Source organism: Lucilia sericata, unplaced genomic scaffold (genome assembly GCF_015586225.1).
Source record: "Lucilia sericata isolate MDLA Ls3-8-SP2 unplaced genomic scaffold, ASM1558622v1 Contig000531F_arrow, whole genome shotgun sequence".
In the NCBI taxonomy this organism is placed as follows: domain Eukaryota; kingdom Metazoa; phylum Arthropoda; class Insecta; order Diptera; family Calliphoridae; genus Lucilia; species Lucilia sericata.
The window spans coordinates 147,501-174,369 of NW_023994543.1; the positions used below are offsets into that span (position 1 = coordinate 147,501).

Here is a 26,869-nt window from a genome sequence, read left to right on the forward strand (position 1 = left end):
AGAGAAAATTTAAAATAAAACATGAAATATTAAATTTAAAAAAAAATATCATACCATTGCAAACCTCTTTTGAAACCAAAATCTAAAGTATTTGATAAATAAATAACAAAGTATCGAGTTACTTTATTTATATTGTCCTGGATTAAATATATCTAAAGTACTCGATGTTGTTTGTGGCCATTTAAATAAGAAAAAAAAACATACAATTTTTAGAAACATGAGTGTTTAAATTGTTAAAAAGAGAATATTTAAAAAATACCAAAAGTTAAAAGAAAAAAAATTAAAGAAAATTGTTTGATTAAAAAGAAAGCATTTGAATATTTAGCAACATGTTGGATAAATCTAATAACAGTTACTGTGCCATGGATTATGATGTTCCAGTCACTAGACCTACAAAAATTATGAAGGTGGGTTTCTTTTAAATTATTAAATTGTTATTGATCAGTTTTCCTAACGATTACTGTAAAAATATCATAAATTTAGTTAAATTATATAAGAAATTTGGCAAATTTTTAACAATGTGGAAGCACACCTTGAGATTTTAGGAAACTTTTCGGAAATGTAAAGAAGAAGTTCGTGGATAATGAAACAATATAGATTTTCTTTAATAAAGATACATTTTGGCAACAAGTTTTTTTTTTTATTGAAATATGGACCCAAAGATTAATTGGATATACATTGGATTAAGCATCGCTAAACCCAATTCTGGACTCTGAATTGTCTCCATTACATAAGGTTTTCGAGATATAGTGTTCTAAAGTTTGAAAAAATCCAGTTTTAGGCCATATTTAAGATGTTATTACACAGCGAAGACATCTTTATTTATAACGTTTCTTATTTTATCTGAAAGTCCAATCGGTCGGCTTTAAAATAAAGGTTTAACTCCTGTTATATCTTCTCCCTTCTTTGAGATATCATAACTTGAAACAACAACTACAAAAACTTGAATCTATCGTAGTGTATATTAGTATATTATGGGATACAGTCTGTAGCAGTATGATATCTCAATAGGTGAGTTTGGACCCAGGTCAGGGCTTTCGTAAAGAAGGTGTTTAACCGTTTCCTCTTTATCCCTGTTCTTGCAACTGTGACAAAATTCGTTGATATTGAGCTCAAGACAATTTTTATGTCTGGCTAGCACCCAGTGTCCAGTAATAACTGCCAGCAATCTCGATATATCCCACCTATTTCAGATTAGAAGTTATGTAGTGCGGTTCTCTTTGAAAAAAGGTCACATTAGCTTGTCCTATTGTGGTAAGATTATTCATCTATTTTGAAACTTTTCAAAAAAGAACCTGAACATACCATTTTCCCGTATGGACTTTCTCCTAACTTTGGTACATGATGTATTTTAGATTTGCTTAAAAAAGATCTCATGAATAGCCGACCTTCGGCAGGGCGCATGTGTTTTGAACTCAGAGATATTTTGAACACCGGTTTAGCTATATTAACCCTTTTTTTGATATATGGACTATTTGTAACCCGTGGACTTTGTGTCACACTGTACTCATGGACATTGTTTGATACTTTTGATATATCATAATGTCAATGGAATCTATGACACTTTTTAGTGTATCGCCACCATTTTTGTCGGACAAAACTGAAGACACAGTTAGTTTCTCGGTTCCGGTCTGTAAAGAATCGTCTGATTCGCTATGAAGGGAAACAATGCCTTGAGGCGTAAATCGAACTTAATTGATGACAAGGGAAACGACAACTATGTCAACTAATAATACTTCTTCAAGATGTTCTGCCTCTAGCAGGAACAAAAGAATCGCTACAACACCTTTGTAACTGCCCTAGAAGATTTGGCCAAGCACTTAGTGCTATTTTTGTCACCACAGCTTCTGCAGAAGAAAAAAGTATAGTACCGCCTCTATAACCGCCCGGCACTAGAATATTTGAGCTGATTTAAATCGAGTCTTTCTTACATTCCTTTTATAACACTTCGAAATAGCGATCGTAGACCCAGAAAGAAATATAATCTCTGTCCATATTAGATTCAAAAACGCTTTAGTCATGTCCATCCTTCTGTTGAAAACAGAATAGGGTGTAAACAAGAGGACTGAAATTGCAGCTATCAATACAGTTAAATTGATATTGAAAATGGGTCAAATCTGGACCTCATATAAGGTCCACTTTATAAAATGACTTTAACTTCCTTTCAAATACAAAAGAAGTGATAAAATTTTGACATAAACAATATTTTTTCCAAATATTATATGAATTGGTCCATAATTGACCCTATTGAAAATGGATAAAATCTGGCGCTCATATAAGGTCCACTTCATAACATTACTTTAAAGTTTAAAACTTGCTTCCAAATACAAAAGAAGTGATCAAATTTTAACATAAATAATAACATTTTTTTGTTATTCGTTCAGTGAAGGAACAAATTTTTTAGGGAACCAATATCTTTTTACTAACTATTATAAGAATCTGTCTCTCTAATTGACCATACATCTTCAAATAACCACTCGTACAGAAAATCACTTTATTATCAATATAAATTACTTGTTATTCGTTCCGTAAAGGTATGGTAGACTACGGGGGACAATTACAATAAGAAAAAATACAGGCTTGAAGAAAATATGAAACAAACTATTTTAAACATCGATTTAGCCAATTTTCCCATAATATTTAAAGTATTTAACATTGAAAATATTAAGATTTCTTCCACACGCAACCTCTGTACAGAACTTTTCACAACTTTGCTGACTAAAGTCTGATTTCCGCTTAAATATTTGTCTTATCGTACACAATATACTTACTAAATGATAATTTCAGGTTTTTTTTATGACACCTTAAAAAATTGTATTTGTATGGATTTCATTACTATATCTACAGCAAAAGTAAACAATGACTTATTTAAAAGATAACAAGAAATATATACAAAATATTTTGCAAAAAAAAAAAAACAAATTCAGTTAATATTGAAATTGAAACAAATTACTCAGAATTGTAACTGTAAGAAAACCAAAAAAACAATTTTACCACAAACAGTGAATAGCCCTACTATATTAATTGAAATTAAGCATTTAAACCATTTTGTTTAAAACTGATTTCTAAGCAAAATCCTTTACTCACAGATAACGGTCATATTTCTCTAAAAACAACAACAACAATATATTTTCCTTTTCTAACTCTTTTCTTTATCTACTATAGCTCAGCAGAAATTTAAGTATTTTTATAAACAAAACATAAACTACAGTAAAATGTCTTAAACCCAGATCCAATTACACAATGCTCATCATAAGTAAGAAAATACACATTAAAAACAACAAACTAAACTCAGACTATTTGTTAAATAGACAGCTGCTGCTCCAATGTCAGTCAAGCAACAAAATATATTCAGTCAGCCATTGAGCCAGGCAGCCACTTACTTCATGGGGATGCAACACACATGCAAAGACGTTTACATATTCAAAAAAAAAAAACCTAGAACTCATATGCACAACATAGATCAAAAGCAACATCATCATAATGATAAAAATCCTAATAATAATTATGATGAAAATGATGTTGTTATTGTTGTTGCTACTTTGCATTACATAAAATCATAGTCAAGTTACTTAACTATTTACTACTAGGAAAAGATGATACATTTATGCCTTTTGTTAAGATTTTTTTTTTATTTTTGCAGTTGTTGCATGTTTATATACATACATCTGTCAAATGTTTTTTAAGACCTTCCTCTATATATATATACTTTTATATAATATGCAATCATAATAGTTTTATCTTAAGATGTTGCAAGAATTTGTAACTAATACAGTCAATGAACATTTTACAAAATTGCTTTGAAGGTCTTCTTTAAGTAGATGATGGGCTTTGTAATGTAATGGATGGATATGAGATGGGTTGCTATATAACAGAATGACTGTTGTTGAATGCCTCATGCATTTATGTTGTATTTTAAAGAAGATTCAGCCTGCCTTGATTGTTGAGAGCACAATTCAACAATTATTCACTATTAGTGGAATGCAGTCTGTGGCTGTTTAGGATGATGGTCAATGATTAATCTTTTTAGTTGATTGACAAAGTCATAAAAAAAAGGGAAGGTATGCCATAACATAAGGTTCTGAAGTCTGGGTTAAGTTAAGTTAAGTAATTATTGTTTTTACCGATAATTACAAATACTATTAATTAAAGAGGTTTTTGTTATAAAAACTATTTATAGCGTACTTAAAATTATGGCTTTGAAACAGATGCTACCCCTCGCTTAAGGACCAAATGTTACAGTATTTATCATTTTCTAGAAATTTTTGAAAATAACAGCTGATTCTTACTTTATTCAGAATATCTACTACGGACTAGACTATAGACTAGACTGTAGACTAGGCTATAATAGACTAGACTATAGACCAGACTATAGACTAGACTATAAACTAGACTATAGACTAGACTAAAGACCAGACTATAGACTAGACAGTAGACTAGACTATAGACCAGACTATAGACGAGACTATAGACCAGACTATAGAATATACTATACACTAGACTAAAGACTAGACTATAGACTAGATTATAGACTAGACTAGATTATAGACTAGACTAGATTATAGACTAGACTATAGACTAGACTATAGACTAGACTAGACTATAGACTAGACTATAGACTAGACTATAGACTAGACTATAGACTAGACTATAGACTAGACTATAGACTAGACTATAGACTAGACTATAGACTAGACTATAGACTAGACTATAGACTAGACTATAGACTAGACTATAGACTAGACTATAGACTAGACTATAGACTAGACTATAGACTAGACTATAGACTAGACTATAGACTAGACTATAGACTAGACTATAGACTAGACTATAGACTAGACTATAGACTAGACTATAGACTAGACTATAGACTAGACTATACTAGGCTATAGACTAGACTATAGACTAGACTATAGACTAGACTATAGACTAGACTATAGACTAGACTATAGACTAGACTATAGACTAGACTATAGACTAGACTATAGACTAGACTATAGACTAGACTATAGACTAGACTATAGACTAGACTATAGACTAGACTATAGACTAGACTATAGACTAGACTATAGACTAGACTATAGACTAGACTATAGACTAGACTATAGACTAGACTATAGACTAGACTATAGACTAGACTATAGACTAGACTATAGACTAGACTATAGACTAGACTATAGACTAGACTATAGACTAGACTATAGACTAGACTATAGACTAGACCAGCGGTTCCCACCGTTTTTTACTTCGCGGACCCCTTGAGGAATTTATTTAATTTCACGGACCCCCATACATATTTTGATATCTTATTGTTATAAATAATTGTTCATCCGAAAATTGTCTTAGTCATGGTCCATAAACCCTATACAATATTCCCGTACATTGAGAATATTTAGTATTTCGGAGATGTTTTCAATTGCATGGTTTTAAATATAGAATGACTTCTAACATGATGTTTAATTTTATGATCGTGAGAGCTTTCATGTTCATTTCTCGTCAAGGTAGCGAAAAGGTTTCTTTATCAAGTATTGTCGACATGTGCTTAAAGAGTCATGTTTCTAAATTTTTTGCGATTGCATAGGAGTGAGCTGAGTATATAAGCTAAGTTTTCGGGAAAATATGTGAAAGTTAGACTTCTTCGATGCTGTTGCGGAATGCGTTACCCACATAAAATATGACCTGAACTCTTTGCGAATGTACTGTGAATTTGGATCTTAAGTTTGAATTTTAAAATACCTACGAATTATTTTACTGCCTGGTTTTGACTATTTACGCAAAACGCTATGAATCTTCTGATGTTGATTTAATAATATTGGACAACAAAATGAAGTTAAAATCTGTGTATCACGTCGGAATGGAATATTTATATTTAAAATTAACTAGATTAACACTTTTGCTTACAATTTAAAAAATATTTTGAAATGTGACCTAACTTCATATTCCGGGATACCATTATCAGTATTTAATTCTAAGGCAAATCATTATCCGTCTGATATAAAAACATTTATTTCGATACATATACATTTATAAAAATTACAAATCACCCCAATAAACATTGATTCAAACCTGTGAATATTTTTGAAAATTTTCTTAACTAAAATTTAGTTACTAAATAATCCCAATAAACATCGATTCAAACCTGTGAATATTTTTGAAAATTTTCTTAACTAAATAATGTATTTTCCAAATTGTTTTCAAATTTTAAAGTTTAGCCTTTGAAATAAACATGATAATTTCAAAAAACGCTTAAAAAATATATTGTGTGATATTTATAAAATTTTCAAAGTTTTGTTTTAATTGAACTTAGAAAAGTTTCTTTCAAAAAATAAATTATTTTAGAAAAATAAAAACAGAACATTTTTTCTACAGCAAGGGAGCGAAAAAACGTTAAATATAGGAGAAATAATCGGAGATATAAAAGAAAAATATGCTAAAATAAATGTATGAATGTTTTATTTTCAGGTGATGTAAAAAAATATATGAATTTTGCAATAGTTAGCATTATAATTAGGGTTTGAAATATGTATGAAAATAATAATAAAGAACACTTGAAATACGTTTGAAAATTTTTTTAGTTTCAAGCTTACCTCTAGCCTTTTTTTAAATTTGAAATACATTTGAAAAATACGTTTGATTTCTAACTGCCTTTTTGTTTGAGAAGGCCATAATTTTCCATTTGAAAACAAAAATTTTCAAATTTGTTCTCAAAGGCTATGTATGAAATTTGAATAGGTTTTCAAATACATATTTACATCATTTCAAAGGTTTTTGCTTATTGGGATGTATTTTCCAAATTGTTTTCAAATTTTAAAGTTTAGCCCAAAGTATACTTTGGTTTAGCGTTTGAAATAAACATGATAATTTCAAAAAACGTTTAAAAAAATATAATGTGTGATATTTATAAAATTTTCAAAGTTTTGTTTTAATTGAACTTAGAAAAGTTTCTTTCGAAAAATAAATTATTTTAGAAAAATAAAAACAGAACATTTTTTCTACAGCAAGGGAACGAAAAAACGTTAAATATAGGAGAAATAATCGGAGATATAAAAGAAAAATATGCTAAAATAAATGTATGAATGTTTTATTTTCAGGTGATGTAAAAAAATATATGAATTTTGCAATAGTTAGCATTATAATTAGGGTTTGAAATATGTATGAAAATAATAATAAAGAATACTTGAAATACGTTTGAAAATTTTTTTAGTTTCAAGCTTACCTCTAGCCTTTTTTTAAATTTGAAATACATTTGAAAACAAAAATTTTCAAATTTGTTCTCAAAGGCTATGTATGAAATTTGAATAGGTTTTCAAATACATATTTACATCATTTCAAAGGTTTTTGCTTATTGGGACGTAATACTTTACTTTATAAAAGTGAAACTATAAATTTGTAGGGCCTAGCTTCATCCTGATAAACGACCGAAACAATAAAATTCAAAAAGTCATCAACAAATCTGGGATTATTGAATAAAAATTGTGTATTTTAGTATTTATGAAAAATTTGGAGATATTTTTAATATTTTCTAACATATAGAGAATATTTTTTATTCATGATTTTTTTCGTTCGTCTTCGCGGACCCCCTAGGATTTTGCTACGGACCACTAGGGGTCCGCGGACCCCCTTTTGAGAACCGTTGGACTAGACTATAGACTAGACTATAGACTAGACTATAGACTAGACTATAGACTAGCCTATAGACTAGACTATAGACTAGACTATAGACTAGACTATAGACTAGACTATAGACTAGACTATAGACTAGACTATAGACTAGACTATAGACTAGACTATAGACTAGACTATAGACTAGACTATAGACTAGACTATAGACTAGACTATAGACTAGACTATAGACTAGACTATAGACTAGACTATAGACTAGACTATAGACTAGACTATAGACTAGACTATAGACTAGACTATAGACTAGACTATAGACTAGACTATAGACTAGACTATAGACTAGACTATAGACTAGACTATAGACTAGAAGACTAGACTAGACTAGGACTAGACTATAGATTGTGTACTTGTATTTATAAAATGATTTTAGAAAATTATTTATTTGATTTCCCCCCTAATGGGTTAAAATTACCACAATTAAGCCAATATAAAATGCAGGCATCATTTAAATGGTTACTTCCCTTTGACAGACGCACTATCACTTACTAAGCTCTTCTTGGACTAGACTACTCTGTGTAAGCAACATTGATTGTCATAAATGACTTTAAGAGATTCTTAAATTGACAGGTTGTTGCATGCAAATATTTTGTTTGTTTTCTATAGACAAACATTTATTAATCATTTAAATAATAAATGAACATTTAAGAGAGGACGTAGACTTAAAATCAGAATTAAAATTAAAGAAAAGAAAGACTTAAAAGAGTTTAAATTGAATATTTTATAGGTTTTATAATAATAAAACAAATTAAAAGCAATTAGCAACTTCCTCTTGCAAAGAAATAATTTCAAAATAAAATTGAAAATTTTCTAACAGTTTTTTGTTATATGTCATACATGACATGTTGCTTTCAAATAATCGAAATAATTAAAAAAATGTGCTTGAATTTCAAATGAAACCAATTAAGTTTAATAAAAAAAAAACGAAAGATTAGATGGGTATATTATGTGTTTTTGTTGTCGTTAATTGTCTGAAATTTGTTCGTATTTAGTAGGTAGTAGCTTTTTTTTATTATTATGTTCTGAAACAGAATTTTGATAAGACTGCATTTTTTAAGTATTAACACAGAAAAAAAAGAACAAATCTTATCTTTTAATAGAAATAAAAAATAATTGTTTTTTTTGGGGAGTAGACTTTCTTTGTAAGTTCTTTTTTTTTGGGTAAGAACTTTGAATTATTGGGCAATAAATTTGTTCTGTATGTTTGTGTAATGTGAAACTAATTCTATATAATTTACAATTTTACATTGTTTTTTCTTTAATGGTTGCATTTCTTTAATATTATTAGATAAAGAAAATCAAGTATTTGTTGGACAAATAGAATTTAATCAAAATGTTTTGTTTAATCTCTTAGAGAACTATTTATTTTTTATTTAATTGTCATAATTATGTCATGTTTTTTGTTTTTTTGTGTGTTAATTTTTTGTTTTTAATTTATTATAAAGCGCCCCTATATTTTTTTTATTTAATTTAAATAATTAAAATTTTCTTTGTTTTATCTAATTATTCAGTTGTTGCTGTTTTTTCTGTTTAATTATTTATTTAAGGAGTCTTCGTCATTTGCTTGGTTAAATTTATTTATTTATTTTTTTTAACAAATATAACGTAAAAGGTTTCTTTAATTAATATTAAACAAAAGAAATGTTAAAAATAATTAATAAATAAATAACCCACCCATATGTGTGAAAAATTATAACGTTTCGCTTTTTAAGTTAAATAAAAAAAATTTTAAAAATATTTCCATTTTTTTCAAGTAATTTCAAGTTAATGGCATAAAAGTGTTAACAAATACTGATCTTGAAGGTGACATTACACTGGTCACAATGTTGCCATAATTATTTTATAAGAAACGCAAATTTTTCACGCTGTTTTTATTCAGCATGAAATGATATCTTGAAAAGATCTGTATATCTAGTGAAAATGATAGTCTATAGACTATATAGTCTGGACTCTAGATCAGTCTATAGGCTTGAATATAGATCAGTCTATAGTATTGACTATAGATCAGTCTTTAGTCTTGACTATAGATCAGTCTATAGTCTTGACTATAGATCAGTCTTAACTATAGAGCAGTCTTAACTATAGACTAGTATATAGTGTTGACTATAGATGAGTCTGTAGTCTTGACTATAACCCAGTCTATAGTTTTGACTATAGACCGATCTATAGTCAAAACTATAGACTAATCTATAGTCTTGACTATAGACTGATCTATAGTCTTGACTATAGACTAATCTATAGTCTTGACTATAGACTGATCTATAGTCTTGACTATAGACTTGACTATAGATCAGTCTATAGATAAGTCTATAGTCTTGACTATAGATGAGTCTGTAGTCTTGACTATAGATCAGTCTATAGTCTTGACTATAGATCAGTCTATAGTCAAGACTATAGATCAGTCTATAGTTTTGACTACAGATCTGCCTATAGTCTTGACTATAGATCTGTCCATAGTCTTGACTTGTTCAGCCTATAGTCTATTGTTCAGTCTATAGTCTATTGATCAATCTATAGTCATGACTATAGATCAGTCTATAGTCTTGACTATAGATCAGTCTATAGTTTTGACTATAGATCTATCTATAGTCTTGACTATAGATCTATCTATAGTCTTGACTATAGATCTGTCCATAATCTTGACTTGTTCAGCCTATAGTCTATTGTTCAGTCTATTGTCTATTGATCAGTTTATAGTCTATTGATCAGTTTATAGTCATGACTATATATCAGACTATAGTCTCGACTATAGATCAATCTATAGTCTTGACTATAGATGAGTCTGTAGTCTTGACTATAGATCAGTCTATAGTCTTGACTATAGATCAGTCTATAGTCTTGACTATAGATCAAACTATAGTCAAGACTATAGATCAGTTTATAGTTTTGACTACAGATCTGCCTATAGTCTTGACTATAGATCAGTCTATAGTCAAGACTATAGATTAGTCTATAGTCAAGACTATAGATTAGTCTATAGTCAAGACTATAGATTAGTCTATAGTCAAGACTATAGATTAGTCTATAGTCAAGACTATAGATCAGTCTATAGTCAAGACTATAGATCAGTCTATATTCATCACTGTAGATCAGTTTATAGTCTTGACTATAGATCAGTCTATTGTCTTGACTATAGATTAGTCTATAGTCTTGACTATAGATCTGTCTATAGTCTTGACTATAGATCTGTCTATAGTCTTATAGATCTGTCTATAGTCTTATAGATCTGTCTATAGTCTTGACTATAGATCTGTCTATAGTCTTGACTATAGATCTGTCTATAGTCTTGACTATAGATCAGTCTATAGTCTTGACTATAGATCAGTCTATAGTCTTGACTATAGATCAGTCTATAGTCTTGACTATAGATCAGTCTATAGTCTTGACTATAGATCAGTCTATAGTCTTGACTATAGATCAGTCTATAGTCTTGACTATAGATCAGTCTATAGTCTTGACTATAGATCATTCTATAGTCTTGACTATAAATCAATCTATCGTATTGACTATAGATCAGTCTATCGTCTTGACTATAGATGAGTTTATAGTCTTGACTATAGATCAGTCTATGGGTTTGACTATAGCTCAGTCTATATCCTTGACTATAGATCAGTCTATAGTCTTGACTATAGATCTATCTATAGTCTGGAGTATAAATCTGTCTAAAGTTTTGACTATAGATCAGTCTTTAGTCTTGACTATAGAACAGTCTATAGTCTTGACTACATTTCATAGTCTTTATTATAGATCAGTGTTTTGTCTTGACTATAGAAATATTCATCTTTTTTCATAAAATTCTTTAATTCTCTAACATTGTCTAACAATACTCTATGCTTCTAACATTTGCGAAAACTTTTGTATTAAGGAAATTTTTCAGTTATACATTTATTTCCCAACTTAATATTTCGCAAAACCCTCTTGATTTATTTTGTTTAATTTCCCTTTAATTTCTAAAATTAATTACTGTCCCATTATGTTGGAAAGAAAAACTGTAAACAGGTGCTTTAGTTCACATGACATTTCATTTGAGTTGGCAAATTGCTTGACATTTATTTCGCCCAACCTCTAAAGGAAAAAAACAGTATTATTATAGAAAAAAAAAAAATTAATTAAATAAATAGAAATCAAAACAATTTTTTAATAATTTTTGTTTAAAGCCTAATTTATTCGCGAGTTTTAGTTTAAGCTGAATTTCTTTAAAGTTAAAATATTCGCGAATTTTTCACGAATTGTGGCTAAAGCAGTAGTGTTTGCTATGGAAACAACTTCTTAAAATCTCAAGGTCAATATATAGAATTTTTATTAAATAAATTTTTCATGGAAAAAATCTATTTTTTCAACAACTTCATATACATATGCCAAACTAAACTTTGTTGTGCATTTTTAGTTCCTTGAAACTTGTTAAGCAATTTTTTTTATGTAGTTTTTATTACCATAAAAATCAGATAGTAAAAAAAAAACAAACTAAAACTTACGTAAATTACAACAATATTAGGCATTTGGTTTTTTTTTAAATTTTTTTCGATCGCGTTTTCAGTTAATGGATAATAAACTTAACACATTTAAAATTGTTTTTTTTTTACTATTTGATTTTAATTTTTTTTTTTCCAATTTTTGAACTTGTTAAAATGTAATTTTTGTTTGTTATCAATTTTGTGTTGTAAGTTGTCTTGTATACTATGGGAGAGATACGAATATCAATAAATTACCTTTAAATACTCTAATACGTAAGATATGGGGCTTTGGTTATTGAAAAATATTCGCTGTAAATGAAAGTAATCGGTTATTCGAGTTTATCAACATTTAAAGCTTTTAAGAAGAAACTTTTTTTACCTAATTTATTGGATTTTGTTTAATATTAATAAAAAAACTTTTTTAGAAATTATTTCAATAATTTTGAAATTTTGTAAAAATTTAGTTTTTTTTTAGAAAATTTTGGAAAAATTATGTTTTTTTTTTGAAAATTTTCCAAAAATTCTCTTTTTATAGAAAAAATTTCCCAAATTCTTTATCTTTTAGAAAATTTTCTAAAAATTCTCTTCTTTTAGAAAAAATCTATTTCTTTCCTGTTTTTTAAGAAAATTTCGAGTAACCGATTACCGATTTTGTAGCTGATTACTCTTAAAACTTTTTATACAACTTTAGCTAAATAACTAATAATAAAAAAGTAATTTAAAAAAATAACAATAACAAATTCAAAGTGTAAAATAAATAACTAAATATTTACACATTTTAAAAAACAATTTAATGAACTCGTAAGTAAAATAAAAATGTAGCAATCATTTTTGTAAATCAACAGGCGATCTTAATGATCTCTGTGTAAAAAAAAACAAAATCCATTTTATGTGTGGCTGGAAAATCATAAAAACAAAATGTTACAAAACAATTTTCCTTAAACGAATTTTCATGTTAACAAGAAACATTTTAATGGCTTAATTTTTGACCAAATGCCCATTATTATTAAATCATTTTCTTTTGAAAGATTGCCATAGACAAGATTTTAATAGTTTTCACAAGTTTTATAGATTGGGAAATTTGAACCTTCTTAAGTTATAAAGAAAAAAAACAAATAATGATAACCTTGTCTAAGTGTTGGATTTTTCGTATTTGAGGGGAAATTCCTAAAACACTCAAATAGTTTTTCTTTCGGTGTAGATGTTTTACTTGTTTATTGTTTTGTAATCAATTTATACCCTTTGGTATCTTGTTAAAAGTCTGTCTGACAATCCATCATATAAAATTATGGTAAATTTTAACTTATATGTCGACAAACAACAATTACAACTTTTTTTTTAGAAATGTTTTCTTAAACTCGTATTTAAATCCTTAAGTTAATGTGTTTTTTTTTGGTAAAGAAAAGTGAAAAGAAATATTTGAGTTGAGATTTTTTTACACCAAAACCTTTTACCCAAAATCATATTTATTTTATGGAAAATAATGAAATGGAAAAATTATTACATCTATGACTATAATAACGGCAAATACACTCGAATACTTCATAGGCCAGCCGATGCACTACTACTGACTTAGTCTATGGAATTGTCTAGGGACTAGTCTATGAACTAGCATATGGACTAGCATATGGACTACTTATTCTATTGACTAGTCTATAGACTAGTCTATCGACTTGTCTATGGACTAGTCAATAGACTAGTCTATGGACTAATCTATGGACTAGTCTATGAACTAGTCTATGTACTATTATATGGACCAGTATATGGTCTGGTCTATGGACTAGTATATGGACTAGTCTATGAACTAGTCTATGATCTAGTCTATGGACTAGTCTATGAACTGGTTTATGGACTAGTCTATGGACTCCTCTATGGACTAGTCTGTAGACTAGTCTATAAACTAGTTTATGAACTAGTCTATGGACTAGTCTATGAAGCAGTCTATGGACTAGTCTATGAACTAGTCTATTGACTAGTCTATGGACTAGTCTATTGACTAGTCTACGGACTAGTCTATGAAGTAGTCCATGGACTAGTCTAATGACTATTCTATTGACTAGTCTATGAAGTAGTCCATGGACTAGTCTAATGACTATTCTATTGACTAGTCTATGAACTAGTCTATGGACTAGTATAGGAACTAGTCTATGAACTAGTCTATGAACTAGTCTATGAACTAGTCTATGAACTAGTCTATGAACTAGTCTATGGACTAGTCTATGGACTGGTCTATGGACTAGTCTGTGGACTAGTCTATGGACTAGTCTGTGGACTAGTCTGTGGACTAGTCTATGGACTAGTCTGCCGACTAGTCTATGGACTGGTCTGTGGACTAGTCTATGGACTAGTCTATGGACTAGTCTGAGGACTAGTCTATGGACAAGTCTATAGACTAGTCTATGAACTAGTCTATGGACTAGTATATGGACTAGTCTATGAACTAGTATATGGACTAGTCTATGAACTAGTCTATGATTTAGTCTATGGACTAGTCTATAAACTGGTTTATGGACTAGTCTATGGACTCTTCTATGGACTAGTCTGTGGACTATTCTATGGACTGGTCTATGGACTAGTCTGAGGGCTAGTCTATGGACTAGTCTATTGACTAGGCTATGAACTAGTCTATGGACGAGTATATGGACTAGTCTATAAACTTGTCTACGATCTAGTCTATGAACTAGTCTATGGGCTAGTCTATGGACTAGTCTGTGGTCTAGTCTAGGGACTAGTCTATGGACTAGTCTGTGGATTAGTCTATGAACTAATCTATAAACTAAACTATGAACTAGTCTATGAACTAGTCTATGGACTAGTCTATGGGTTAGTCTATGGACTAGTCTGTGGTCTAGTCTATGGACTAGTTATGAACTAGACTGTGGAGTAGTCTATGAACTAGACTATGGACTAGTTTATGAACTGGTATATGGACTAGTCTGTGGACTATTCTATGGACTAGTATATGGACTAGTATATGGACTAGTCTATAGAATAGTCTATGAATTAGTCTATGGACTAGTCCACTGACTAATCTATGGTATAGTCTATGGACTTGTCTACTGACCTTTCTATGGACTTGTCTATTGACTACTCTATGGATTAGTCTATGGAGTAATTTACTGACTAATCTATGGACTAGCCTATAGACTAGCCTGCTGACTAATCTATGGACATTTCTACTGGCTACTCTACAGACTAGTCTATGGTCTAGTCCATCAATGGATTAGTCTATGGACTAGTCCATGGATTAGCCTATGGACTAGTCCATGGACTAGAGTATGGACTAGAGTATGGACTAGAGTATGGACTAAAGTATGGACTAGTCTACTGACTAGTTTTTGAACCAGTCTATCAACTAGTAGATTTCTAACTAAAGGATGGTAACTATAGACCTCAGTGTCTCCAGATATGACAAAAAAATCTCAAATCCCATTCACTTTATAAACCAAACCTAACAAGCAGTAGTAAAAAATACAACGAGTAGTAGATTTGAGTTTTTCTTTTTTTTTTCATAAAATCTATCAAATATTTTATATTGAATGTTAAATGTTAAAGTAATCAAAATACAAAAAGAAACCAATAAACGTGGGCAGGCATTAAATAGTATATATATAAAAAAACTACAAAAGGGGGATTGGAGGGCCACAAAAGATCATAACGTCTTTGATATAAAATTGTTGTTGTTGCAAGATTTTCACAAATCACCAAATAAAACACTATATAGAAAATTAAAAAAACAAAAAGTTTTCAAAAGTATTGCAGCCAATATCTAACTGACTGCTGCCACACTTTTTTTTATCAATTTGATCTTTTTGGAAACGCAAAAGAGAAAAAAAACATAAATTTTTATGCATTTCAGTTTGATGATGGTGTCAATGTGAATTAATATCTTTAAATGAAATTGTAGTGGGCAACCTTTGGACTTCTTGTACAACTGCGTGCTTTTTGTTTACAGCCCGCCAAACCAGCACGCGTTCATGTGTGACGTAAAAATTTTGAATTTTTTTTTTTTTATTTGGTGATAAACTTTAGCAGCACTTCTCTCAAAAACATAAATGACGCGTCAACAAAATCATCATCATCATCATTACTACCATCATCATTATTATTATTATATATTAGTCAGCATCTTAAGTTTTAAATTTTAGTGATTTCTTATTACAAAGCGATTTTATGTTTGGTGTTAAAAAATTAGTGACGTCAATTTTGTTGGTACATAATTGTTTTCTTAGGAATTTCTTGTTATTTTTCTTAAGAAATTCATTTTAAATGCACTAAACTTTTTGGAAATGAAGTTCAAATTTAAATTTACGTTTAATTTTTAAATTTTTTTTTTTTGTTGATTACTTTTTGTTAATGATTTAAGTTCATGTGTAATAGTAATTAATCATTTAAGGTCGTTATTACATTTCAAAGGAATATGTTAAATGTGTTTAGACTTTTTTTGGTAATAAATACTTGCATGTCATAGTTTTGATGAGTAAAAACCTTTAAATTTTAATTGAATTTTATTTAAAGTATTAGTTTTTCTATTTAATAAAAACGAGTAGTAGTCGCATTAAAAACTATATGAATTTGAAAACTTTTCGAGAAGATTTCTTTGCTCCAAATTGTGTATTATCGAGAGTCAAAACTAGTTCATCTAAGAGACCTAATTACAATCCCTCAGTTTAAGTATACAAATGCTTCTTTTTAAATCTCTTTTCAGAAAATTTTTAAAGTTTTATCTTTTATGGAAATTTTTTGAAAAATTGTGTAGAAAATTATTAAAAAATTCTCTTATATAGAAAATTCTCCTTTTTTAGAAAATTTTTGATAAAATTCTCCTTTTTTTAGAAAATTTTTGAAAAATTCCCCTTTTTTAGAAAATTTAAAAAAAAAATATTTTTTTAGAAAATTTTTGAAAATATTCTAGTTTTTTTTAGAAATTTTTGGAAAAATTATCTTCTTTAGAAATTTTTTTATAAAAATCAATTTTTTCCAAAATTTTTCATAAAATTCTCTTTTTTAGAAAAATTTTCATAAAATTATCTTTTATAGAAAATTTTTCATGAAATTCTCTTCTTTAGAAAATTCTTGATAAAATTCTCTTTTTTAGAAATTTTTGATAAAATTCTCTTTTTTAGAAATTTTTGAAAAAATTTTCTTTTTAAAAAATTTTTGAAAAAATTGTCTTTTTTAGAAATTTTTGAAAAATATATCTTTTTTAGAAATTTTTGAAAAAATTCTCTTTTTTGAAAAAATTATCATCTTTTTAAAACATTTTTTTAAAAAAGTCTCTATTTTTAGAACATTTTTGAAAAAAGTTTCTTTTTTTTAAAAAATGTTTGAAAAAATTCTTTTTTTAGAAAATTTTTGAAAAAAATCTCTTTTTTTTAGAAAAATGTTGAAAAAATTCTCTTTTTTAGAAAAATTTTGAACAAATTCTCTTTTTTTAGAAAAATTTTGAACAAATTCGCTTTTTTTAGAAAATTAAAAAAAAATCTCTTTTTTTAAGAAAATTTTTAAAAAAAATTCTCTTTGAATTTTGAAAATTTTTGAAAAAAATGTTCTTTTTAGATATTTTTGCAAAATTCTATTTGTTCAGAAAATTTTCTTTATTTTTAAAAATTTTTAAAACAAATTAACTTTTTTAGAAAATTTTCGAAAATTTCCTAAAAATAGCCAACAGTGTTATTCGATATCGCCTTGAAAGATCCAGCTAGTGCTTAATTTTAGACTGATAAGATATGATCTACATTCATGTCTCCTATTACGATCTTTTTGAGATGTTATAAAAACAGAATCGATTCAAAATTATTTTGCCCCAAGTCATTAGAAAATACCACAAAAGCTTTCTTCATGATGAAGCTTTTTCGTTTAAAAATATAGGATCGGCGCCCGATTAACTACCAGTACCACTGATCTAAATTTTAAGCGTATTAAACGATCTCTCAATAAAAAGAAATTCCTTTTATATTACCTCATCTCAAAAATATTTGATAATTTAAAAAAAATTAATCTTATGAAGGTAATTTCTACAAACTAAAATGGACCGATTATAACGTCAATAGGGGGTTTTACGATTCTAAAGAAATATAGATTTTGTGCAAAATTGAGGGGTTTTGAAAAAAAAACTCTCTGCTTTGACATTTTAAAGTTCAAAACTGATCAATTTCTATTCTTGGTGACTCTAATCCGCAGAGAGTATTCGTGGAGAATCTGACAAGAGTATCGAGAATACATTTGGTATTAGCAAAAAAAGAACTTCCAAAGAAGCGAAAAAGTAGTATAATTTACTCCAGAGAAGTACTGAAAAAGAGCTGAAGAAGTGATGATTTTAACATAGGCTTGTCATAGGAAGGAGGTGCTTTTTATTTGAATCTAAATTATAACATTATCCCGGTTATTTTGTGTATCAATAGAAAAGTACTTTTTTAAAAAAGTACCTTTTTGTATATTAAAAATTTTTTACGGCCTTTTTTACTTAAAAGCGCAGTTTTTTGAGAGATTTTTATTTAGTTTTGGTTGTAAACAAAAAAGGAACTTTTTTTGGAAAAGTACCAAATTGCTTATTACAAGTTCTTAATGACTTTATTTGTATGTAAAGTCCTGGTTATAGAAAAGTACTTTCATGAAAAAGTTCTTATTTGCATATTAAAAGTTTCTCGGCCTTGTTTTACTTTAAAACGCATATGTTGGGGAGATTTTTATTGAAATTTAAATCGTTTACTTAATATACATTTCATTTAAGATAGAAAATTGAAAAAAATTTCATTCTTTTTACAAATTATCTCCAGTAATTATACAACTCACGTTAACAGAAAAAATACCGCAATATAAGAGATATGACTTGTTTTTTAAACGCATTTACTGTTTAACGACTTAATTTCTTCATTTATTTATATTTTCTTGCCAAAAAAAACCAAGATCTTTATTTATTTTACTTCAGCTAAAAAAATAGCTTTATTTATGCCAACTTAATTTAAAAAAATACTTCGTATTTAAAGTACAAAAAAAAAAAAACTAAAGAGAGCAAATGAAGGCAAAAAGAAAAAAAAAAATTTTGCCATTTAACTTCAAAGTTAAGCGCTAATGAGTTAAAAAGTATTATTTGCCGGTTTTTGAAAAAAAAAATATATAATTTACTAAAAAAGTTTATTAAAAAAAACGCAAAAAACTTGAACAAACAAGGAAAACATATAGTACTAACCAACAATAAATAAATGAGTTCATTGATATTCGAAATAAGCAAAATGTGTTCTACATATTTTTCCGCAAAGTGCATAATGGTTAAATGCGTAAACAGTGGGAGAGAATAATAAAGGGACCTTCAAAAAGTTTAAACATTTTATGGGGATTAAAAAAACACTTTATATAAACAGGGAAATCTGGTTTGATGAGATAAATTAGATTTAAAATGAAAAAAAACTTAACTGTTTCATAACTTTTCTCTCGCACTGTCTTTATAGTTTTTTTTTAAATGAATGTGTATGTTTTATATTGAGCGCAATTTGCAAATATGGACTAATTGAATAATACATTTTGAATATCTTATAAACATGACTTTTTTTGTTTAACCAGCAAATTTTACAAGATGATTGCATTTTATTTTTAACTGTAATTTTTAAATCAATGTCATTTTGACTGAACAATAAACTTTATTTACATTGGAATTAAGTCATATTTTATGTACTGTCATAATTATATTTTTGCAAACAAATATAATTATTTACATATTTTACATTATATCATCATTATTTGTGGAATTTAAGGAACAAACTGCAAAAAAAAGTAAATATATGTATAAATGGTTACAATTTATTGGCGGTACCTTTTTTGTAGGCATATTTACAATTTTAAATTGTTTTGTATTTTGTTAATATTTAAACAATACAAAAAAACAAAAGAATTCTAAATTATTATGCATAAAGTTAACATAACATTACAACAACAACACAAAGTACATAGTTACAATTGTTTGTATTACAAATATTACATGGTTTGAATACTAAACAACAATTAAGAATATTTAAACGAATCAAAAGCAGTTAAGTTGTTGTTTTTATAGCTTTATGGCAGCCCTGTCAGTTGGTTTGATTTTACCAAGAAACAGAAACTTTTAAGAATTTAATATTGAACAAAATGTTTTTAAACATTTGGTTTTAAAAGCTGTCAATTATCTTTATATTTAGCAAAAAAAAGTACTTTTTGAAAAAAGGTACTTTTTTGAAAAAAGTACTATTTGGAAAATTTTCAGCAAACAGAAGCAAATATTACTTTTGTCGTTATAAAAACTAAATATTAGGTTTAACTTCGTTTGCAACAAAGTCTTTTGAAATGTTATTTATACATTAAACAGAAAAGTACTTTTTTTGGAAAAAGTACCAAATTATACAAATTCAAGTTCTTGATTTCTTGTTTATATTTAGCCGTTTATAGCTATGATTCTAGTGTAATTTTCATTTCTATCTTAATCTTGGTATTGTCATCTCAGAAGTTTTTTTTACAATAAACACAAAGGTACTTTTTTGGAAAAAGTACCAAATTGTACAAATTCAAGTTTTTGCTTCCTTGTTTATATTTTGCCGTTAAGAACTATGATTCTAGTGTAATTTTTATTTCTATCTTAATCTTGGTATTGTCATCTGAGGAGTTTTTTTAGACAATAAATACAAAGGTACTTTTTTGGAAAAAGTACCAAATTGTACAAATTCAAGTTCTTGCTTTCTGGTTTATATGTACCTAGTAGTTTAAAGCTATGATTCTAGTGTAATTTTCATTTCTATTCAAATCTTGATATTGTCATCTAAGGAGTTTTTTTTTGACAATAAACACAAAGGTAATTTTTTTTGGAAAAAGTACCAAATTGTACAAATTTAAGTTCTTGCTTTCTTGTTTATATTTAGCCGTTTATAACTATTATTCTAATGTAATTTTAATTTCTATCTTAATCTTGATATTGTCATCTCAGGAGTTTTTTTTTAACAATAAACAAAAATGTACATTTTTGGAAAAAGTACCAAATTGTACAAATTCAAGTTCTTGCTTTCTTGTTCATATGTACCTAGCAGTTAAAAACTATGATTCTAGTGTAATTTTCATTTCTATCCAAATCTTGATATTGTCATCTTAGGAATTTTTTAGACAATAAACACAAAAGTACTTTTTGGAAAAGTACCATTTTAAACATTTTATGACATTGAAGACTTTTTATATCACATTCACACGTGATAGTCAAATGCTAGAAAAATTTTCATTTCAATCATTAGCATTGATCTACGAATGGCTACTTTGCTTAAGAACAAAAATGTACTTTTTTGGAAAAGTACCAAATGGGAGATTTCAAGTATTTATTCCATTGCTGACTTTTTGAATCGCATTCATGTGATAGTAAAATGTTAATTTTAATCATTAGTATTGACCCTCTACTGTTTACTGTTTATAAGAACAAAAAGGTACTTTTTTGGAAAAGTACCAACTGGGAAATTTTAAGTCCTTATTGGATATTTATTTAAACTATCTTCTTCATATTTACTTAACATATCTTCTTCATTGGCTATTTAACCTATCTTTGTCATTTGAATTGCTATTAACATAATAAATCAATAGGTACTTTTTTTAAAAAGTACCAACTTGAACATTTTAACTTATTTCGGACTTGTTTACATGTAATCGTTTAAAACTATGATTCCCAGTGTAATTTTCATTTCTATCCAAATCTTGGTATAGACATCTGAGGAGTTTTTTAGGCAATTTAGTACTTTTTAGTGCTTTTTAAAAAAGTACCTTTAAATTTAAACATTTTATAATATTGCTGGCTTCTAGAAACGCAGCCATATGAAAATTTGTTTGTAAGAAAATGTTCTTTGAAACAAAAAACCTACATACATGATTAATTTCTTTAAAAACAAAAAAGTACTTTTTGGCAAAAGTACCACCAACATGAAAGTTATTGACTTTTTACTAAAACTAACATAAAGACTTGATGATAGATTCATCTAAATTTGCAACAAAATACTTGACCAATGTCATTTGAAATGTTATTTAGACAATAAACAAAAAAAGTACTTTTTTACATGTAATCGTTTAAAACTATGATTCCCAGTGTAATTTTCATTTCTATCCAAATCTTGGAGTTTTTTAGGCAATTTAGTACTTTTTAGTACTTTTTAAAAAACTACCTTTAAATTTAAACATTTTATAACATTACTGGCTTCTAGAAACGCAGCCATATGAAAGTTTGTTTGTAAGAAAATGGTCTTTGAAACAAAAAAACCTACATACATGATTAATTTCTTTAAAAACAAAAAAGTACTTTTTGGCAAAAGTACCACCAACATGAAAATTATTGACTTTTTACTAAAACTAACATAAAGACTTGATGATAGATTCATCTAAATTTGCAACAAAATACTTGACCAATGTCATTTGAAATGTTATTTAGACAATAAACAAAAAAAGTACTTTTTTTAAAAGTGCCAATTTGGACATTTTGACCTGAATGTACTTGTTAGAAAAGTTTTAATTGGCAAATTTGATGGAATTACTTTTTAAGTGGCAATTTGATGCTACCATAACTTTCATTCGTGTTAAACTTTTGATAAGGTCAGTTTGTTATTATTTGTAAACGAAAAGGTACTTTTTGCGAAAGGTACCAACTTTGAAATTTCAAGTTTTTATTGAAGTTTTTAGCTAAATCCATTAAAATTCCTGCTGCTAAAGTGATTTTCATTTCTTTAAACATCTTTTTTATCAAATACTAAGATAGATTATTTTGAAAATAAGCAATAAAAGGTACTTTTTAAAAGTTCCGGGAAATTACAGGTCCCAGTTGTGGTTTTCCTTTGTGCCCATATTAAACTAATTGAAGTTTGAATAATTTTATTTGTATCAAAATCTTTTAGAAAAAAGTACTTTAACAAAAAGGTACTTTTATAAAAAAGTACTAATTTAGAAACAGGGATTTGTAATTACATATTTGGATTAGATTTCTTATAAAAGTCTAATGTTTTAAGCTATTTCCCAACAGTTGTTTAAATATTAGCCGGAAAATTGTCAGCTTATGGTCAAAAAGTACCGTAAAAGGTACCAAAATAACCCTGAGGGAATTTTAAATGGGAAATTGTTTATTATGTCTAAATTTTAGTGAATATTTTTATACAATATTTCTTGCAATATGGACTGACAAACATGCATATTTAAAGCTTATTTATTCAAAATTTGTCATGTTTAACTCAATTTTTTGCAGGGTCAAAGGTCATACTTTTATATATTTAAAATTTTTCCTACAAAATCCAACATTATAGTATAATTTTTTAACAGATTTTGTAAAAAAAAACTTTAGTTTAAAACTCCCTATCAGAAGGAAATAAAATTGTAAGCGAAAGGCAGACGCTGAAGTAGAAAATGTGACCTTTGACCTCGGTAAATAATGACTTAATGTTTCTAGATTTCATTATAAAGAAAACAGTTTATAAAACAATAAATGTTACAAAACAAATCCAAGTATTTTCTAAACATTTTATTTACTGGGTTACTTAACCAACGCCACGTTACGTTTAAAATGGGTGTTAACCGGGATGGTCTCCATTCAAAAGCCTTTACCCCTTTTCTTCTTTTACCCATCTAACAACTATTCCCAGACTAATAATATAAATTCTAACTAATACTAGTGATTAATAATAGAAAAAATTCTATTTTTTTTACTTAACTACAGATATAAGTCGCCTTTTTCACGACTGCTGACGCGACGTGATGTGACGTACTAATTTTCTGTTTTTCAACGTACAAAATTACAAACGTTTGAAATATAATTACGCGTAAATGAAAACGTAATAATTACATTTAATTACAAACTAACATAGGACTCTATAGAAAGCACCGAATGCTTTGAAATTGAATGAAATAAAATTAAATTTATTTAAAGAAAACTGGCGATAAAAGAAAAATTGTAAAAGAAAAAACGTTTTGAGAACACGTGTGTAGAAAAAGAACAGGGGGAAAATGGGGAAAGCATGGAAATATGAAAATAAATACTGGTTTTTTATAGTATAATAAAACTATTCTATTAAAAGTAATTGAAATAATAACAATACAAAAGGTTTAATTGTTTATTGCAAAAAAATTGTATGCATTACGTAAAGTTACGTAAACAGTGGAGAGCAAATAATAAGCTACTAATACATACTATGTCTGTAGTGAAAAAAAATTTGATAGGTTTAGGGCGTTTGGCCTCAGTGCAATATAATTATGTTTATTTTGAAAACTACTCATTACCTTTTGCATTACTAGGGGTTTTGTTCCAAAACTTTTGCTCATTACTGTATGCATATTAACAACTGTTTAAATAATGGCTTTAATTTTATTTCTAAGGTTAAATAAGTACTTTTGTACTATATTTTATTATTATTATTAATAATAATAATATTTTTTATTATTTCAAGACCCACATTAAAGATATGTATTATTTCATACATAAGTCAAAGTGTAAAGGGATTTGCACAACTGTTTTATATTCGCCTATTGGCGATGGATGACAAACTCATTAAAGCAAAAATTTAGTTTTCTCAGAAATTGTCTTTAGTCATACAAATCAATTTGACATTGAATGTTACAGAAGACGTGCGGGGAATTTACACATATATTTTACAGGTGTTTCAATTTGGGTTTTTGTTTGGCTTTTAAAATACAGATGGTAAATTAACTTAAAGGGGTTTTCAATTGGTTCAAGTTCAATTTTGTAGGAGCAAAATTTAAAAGTAAACACGAATGACGATAAAACTTTTGAAAAATATTTGTAAGGATTGTAAATCGGAAGTCAGCATATTGTCGCCACTTTTATATTAAATTGCATCCAAACTTCCACTAGAAATAGAATTCTAGACATCTGACATATACTTCAGATCGATATACATATACTTTTATATATAATCAACACTATAGTCTGGTTCATGATCGAGGCTATAGTCTACAGTTGAGTCCATAGTCTGGTTTAGAATATATCCTAGACTATAGCATGGCCCATAGTCAAGACTATTGTCTGGTCTATAGTCAAGACTAAAGTGTGGTCTACTATATAGTCTAGATCCTAAACTATTCTGGCTTATAGTCGAGACTTTAGGCTGATCTATAGTTTATACTAAAGTCTGGTCCATAGTCGAGACTAAAGTCTCATCTATAATCGAGACTATTGTCTCGTTTGTACTCAAGACTAAAGTCTGATCTATAGTTTAGACTATAGTCTGATCCATATGCGTGATTATTGACTGGTCTATTGTAGATACTGAAGTCTGGTATATTTTTTAGATTATAGTCTGGTCCTTAAACGAGACAATAGTCTGATCTATAGTCGAGACTACTGGCAGGTCTATAATCGAAACAATGGTCTGTTTTATAGTAGATACTACAGTATAATCTATAATCGAGACTATAGACCTCTCTATAGATGGAACAAAAGCGTGTTATATACTATCTATAGTCAAGACTATAGTCTAATCCATAGTTTAGACTATAATCTGGCCAATAGTTGAAACAATATTTTCGTCTATAGATAAGACTATAATATTATCCTATATTGATTATTGTCAAAATAATCTATCATCGAGACTATAGTTTGGCTTATTACTGAGACTATAGCTGGTCTATACTCGAGACTGTAGTCTAGTCTATATTTTCGACTATAGAGGAGACAATAGTCCTCTCTATAGTCTGGTCAATAGACACAGACAATAGATATTAGTCAGATTTTTTTCCAGTACTATTCGAAACTATAGTCCTCTCCATAGACAGGGTTATAATCTGTTCTATAGTTTGTTCTATAGTCGAAACTTTAGTCTATAGTCGAAAATATAGACGATACTACATTACGATCCGATAATGGAGACTATAATCTAGTCGAGACTGTAACCTAGACTAAAGTCTGGTCTATAGTTGAGACTATAGTCTGGACTATAACCTAGACTATAGTCTGGTCTATAGTTGAGACTATAGTCTGGTCTATAGTTGAGAATATAGTCTGATCTATAGTTGAGACTATAGTCTGGTCTATAGTTGAGATTATAGTCTGGTCTATAGTTGAGACTATAGTCTGGTCTATAGTTGAGACTATAGTCTGGTCTATAGTTGAGACTATAGTCTGGTCTATAGTTGAGACTATAGTCTGGTCTATAGCTGAGACTATAGTCTTAGCTATTGTCAAGACTATATTTTAGTCAAGTGTCAAGACTATACTCTGGCCTATAATCGAAACTATAGTCCCATAAGTAGCTTAAAATGTACGATTACTTTTCTCATACACTAATCTGTCTTCAATTGTACAATTACCATAAAAGGTACGAACAATTTTCCCATACACTGTTTATCTATGATTTGTCTTCAATTGTTCAGGTGTTTTTATTTTTGTTAAAATGATTTTTATCAATAATTATTTATATACAGATGACATTTCCATAAATTTATTTAAATAATTTATTGATTTTATATTATTATAAAATAATTCGTATGTTAATGTTTATTTAATTTTGTTTCTATAAATTTATGCAAAACAATTTTTTTTCCACAATTTGCATAAAATATGTGTTTGTTTGTTTAATATTATTTAACAATACAACCTGTCTAATTGGAAATGGTAAATAAAAATTGTTATTAAATAAAAAATAAATAAAATTAATTGCTATAGAATGGTGGAGAACAAATTCTGAGCCAGCTACTTAAAACTTATAAAAATACAAAATTCTAGATTATTTTAAAATCGC

General features: G+C 28.0%; 1 protein-coding gene across 3 annotated transcripts in view; it reads left to right on the forward strand.

The window, feature by feature from the left end:
* LOC119605900 (breast cancer anti-estrogen resistance protein 1) overlaps window positions 1-26,869 on the forward strand; it is a 101,582-nt gene that overhangs the window by 39,163 nt on the left and 35,550 nt on the right. The window contains exon 1 of one of the 3 annotated variants that reach the window (XM_037959244.1): window positions 1-407. This exon is cut by the window's left edge and continues 648 nt beyond it. The exons of 1 other annotated variant lie outside the window; for it this stretch is intronic. In XM_037959244.1, coding sequence (XP_037815172.1) covers window positions 330-407 — 78 coding nt within the window. In that variant the 5' untranslated portion in view covers window positions 1-329. The remainder of the gene's footprint in view (window positions 408-26,869) is intronic. One more of the 3 variants, XM_037959245.1, reaches the window with a different exon arrangement.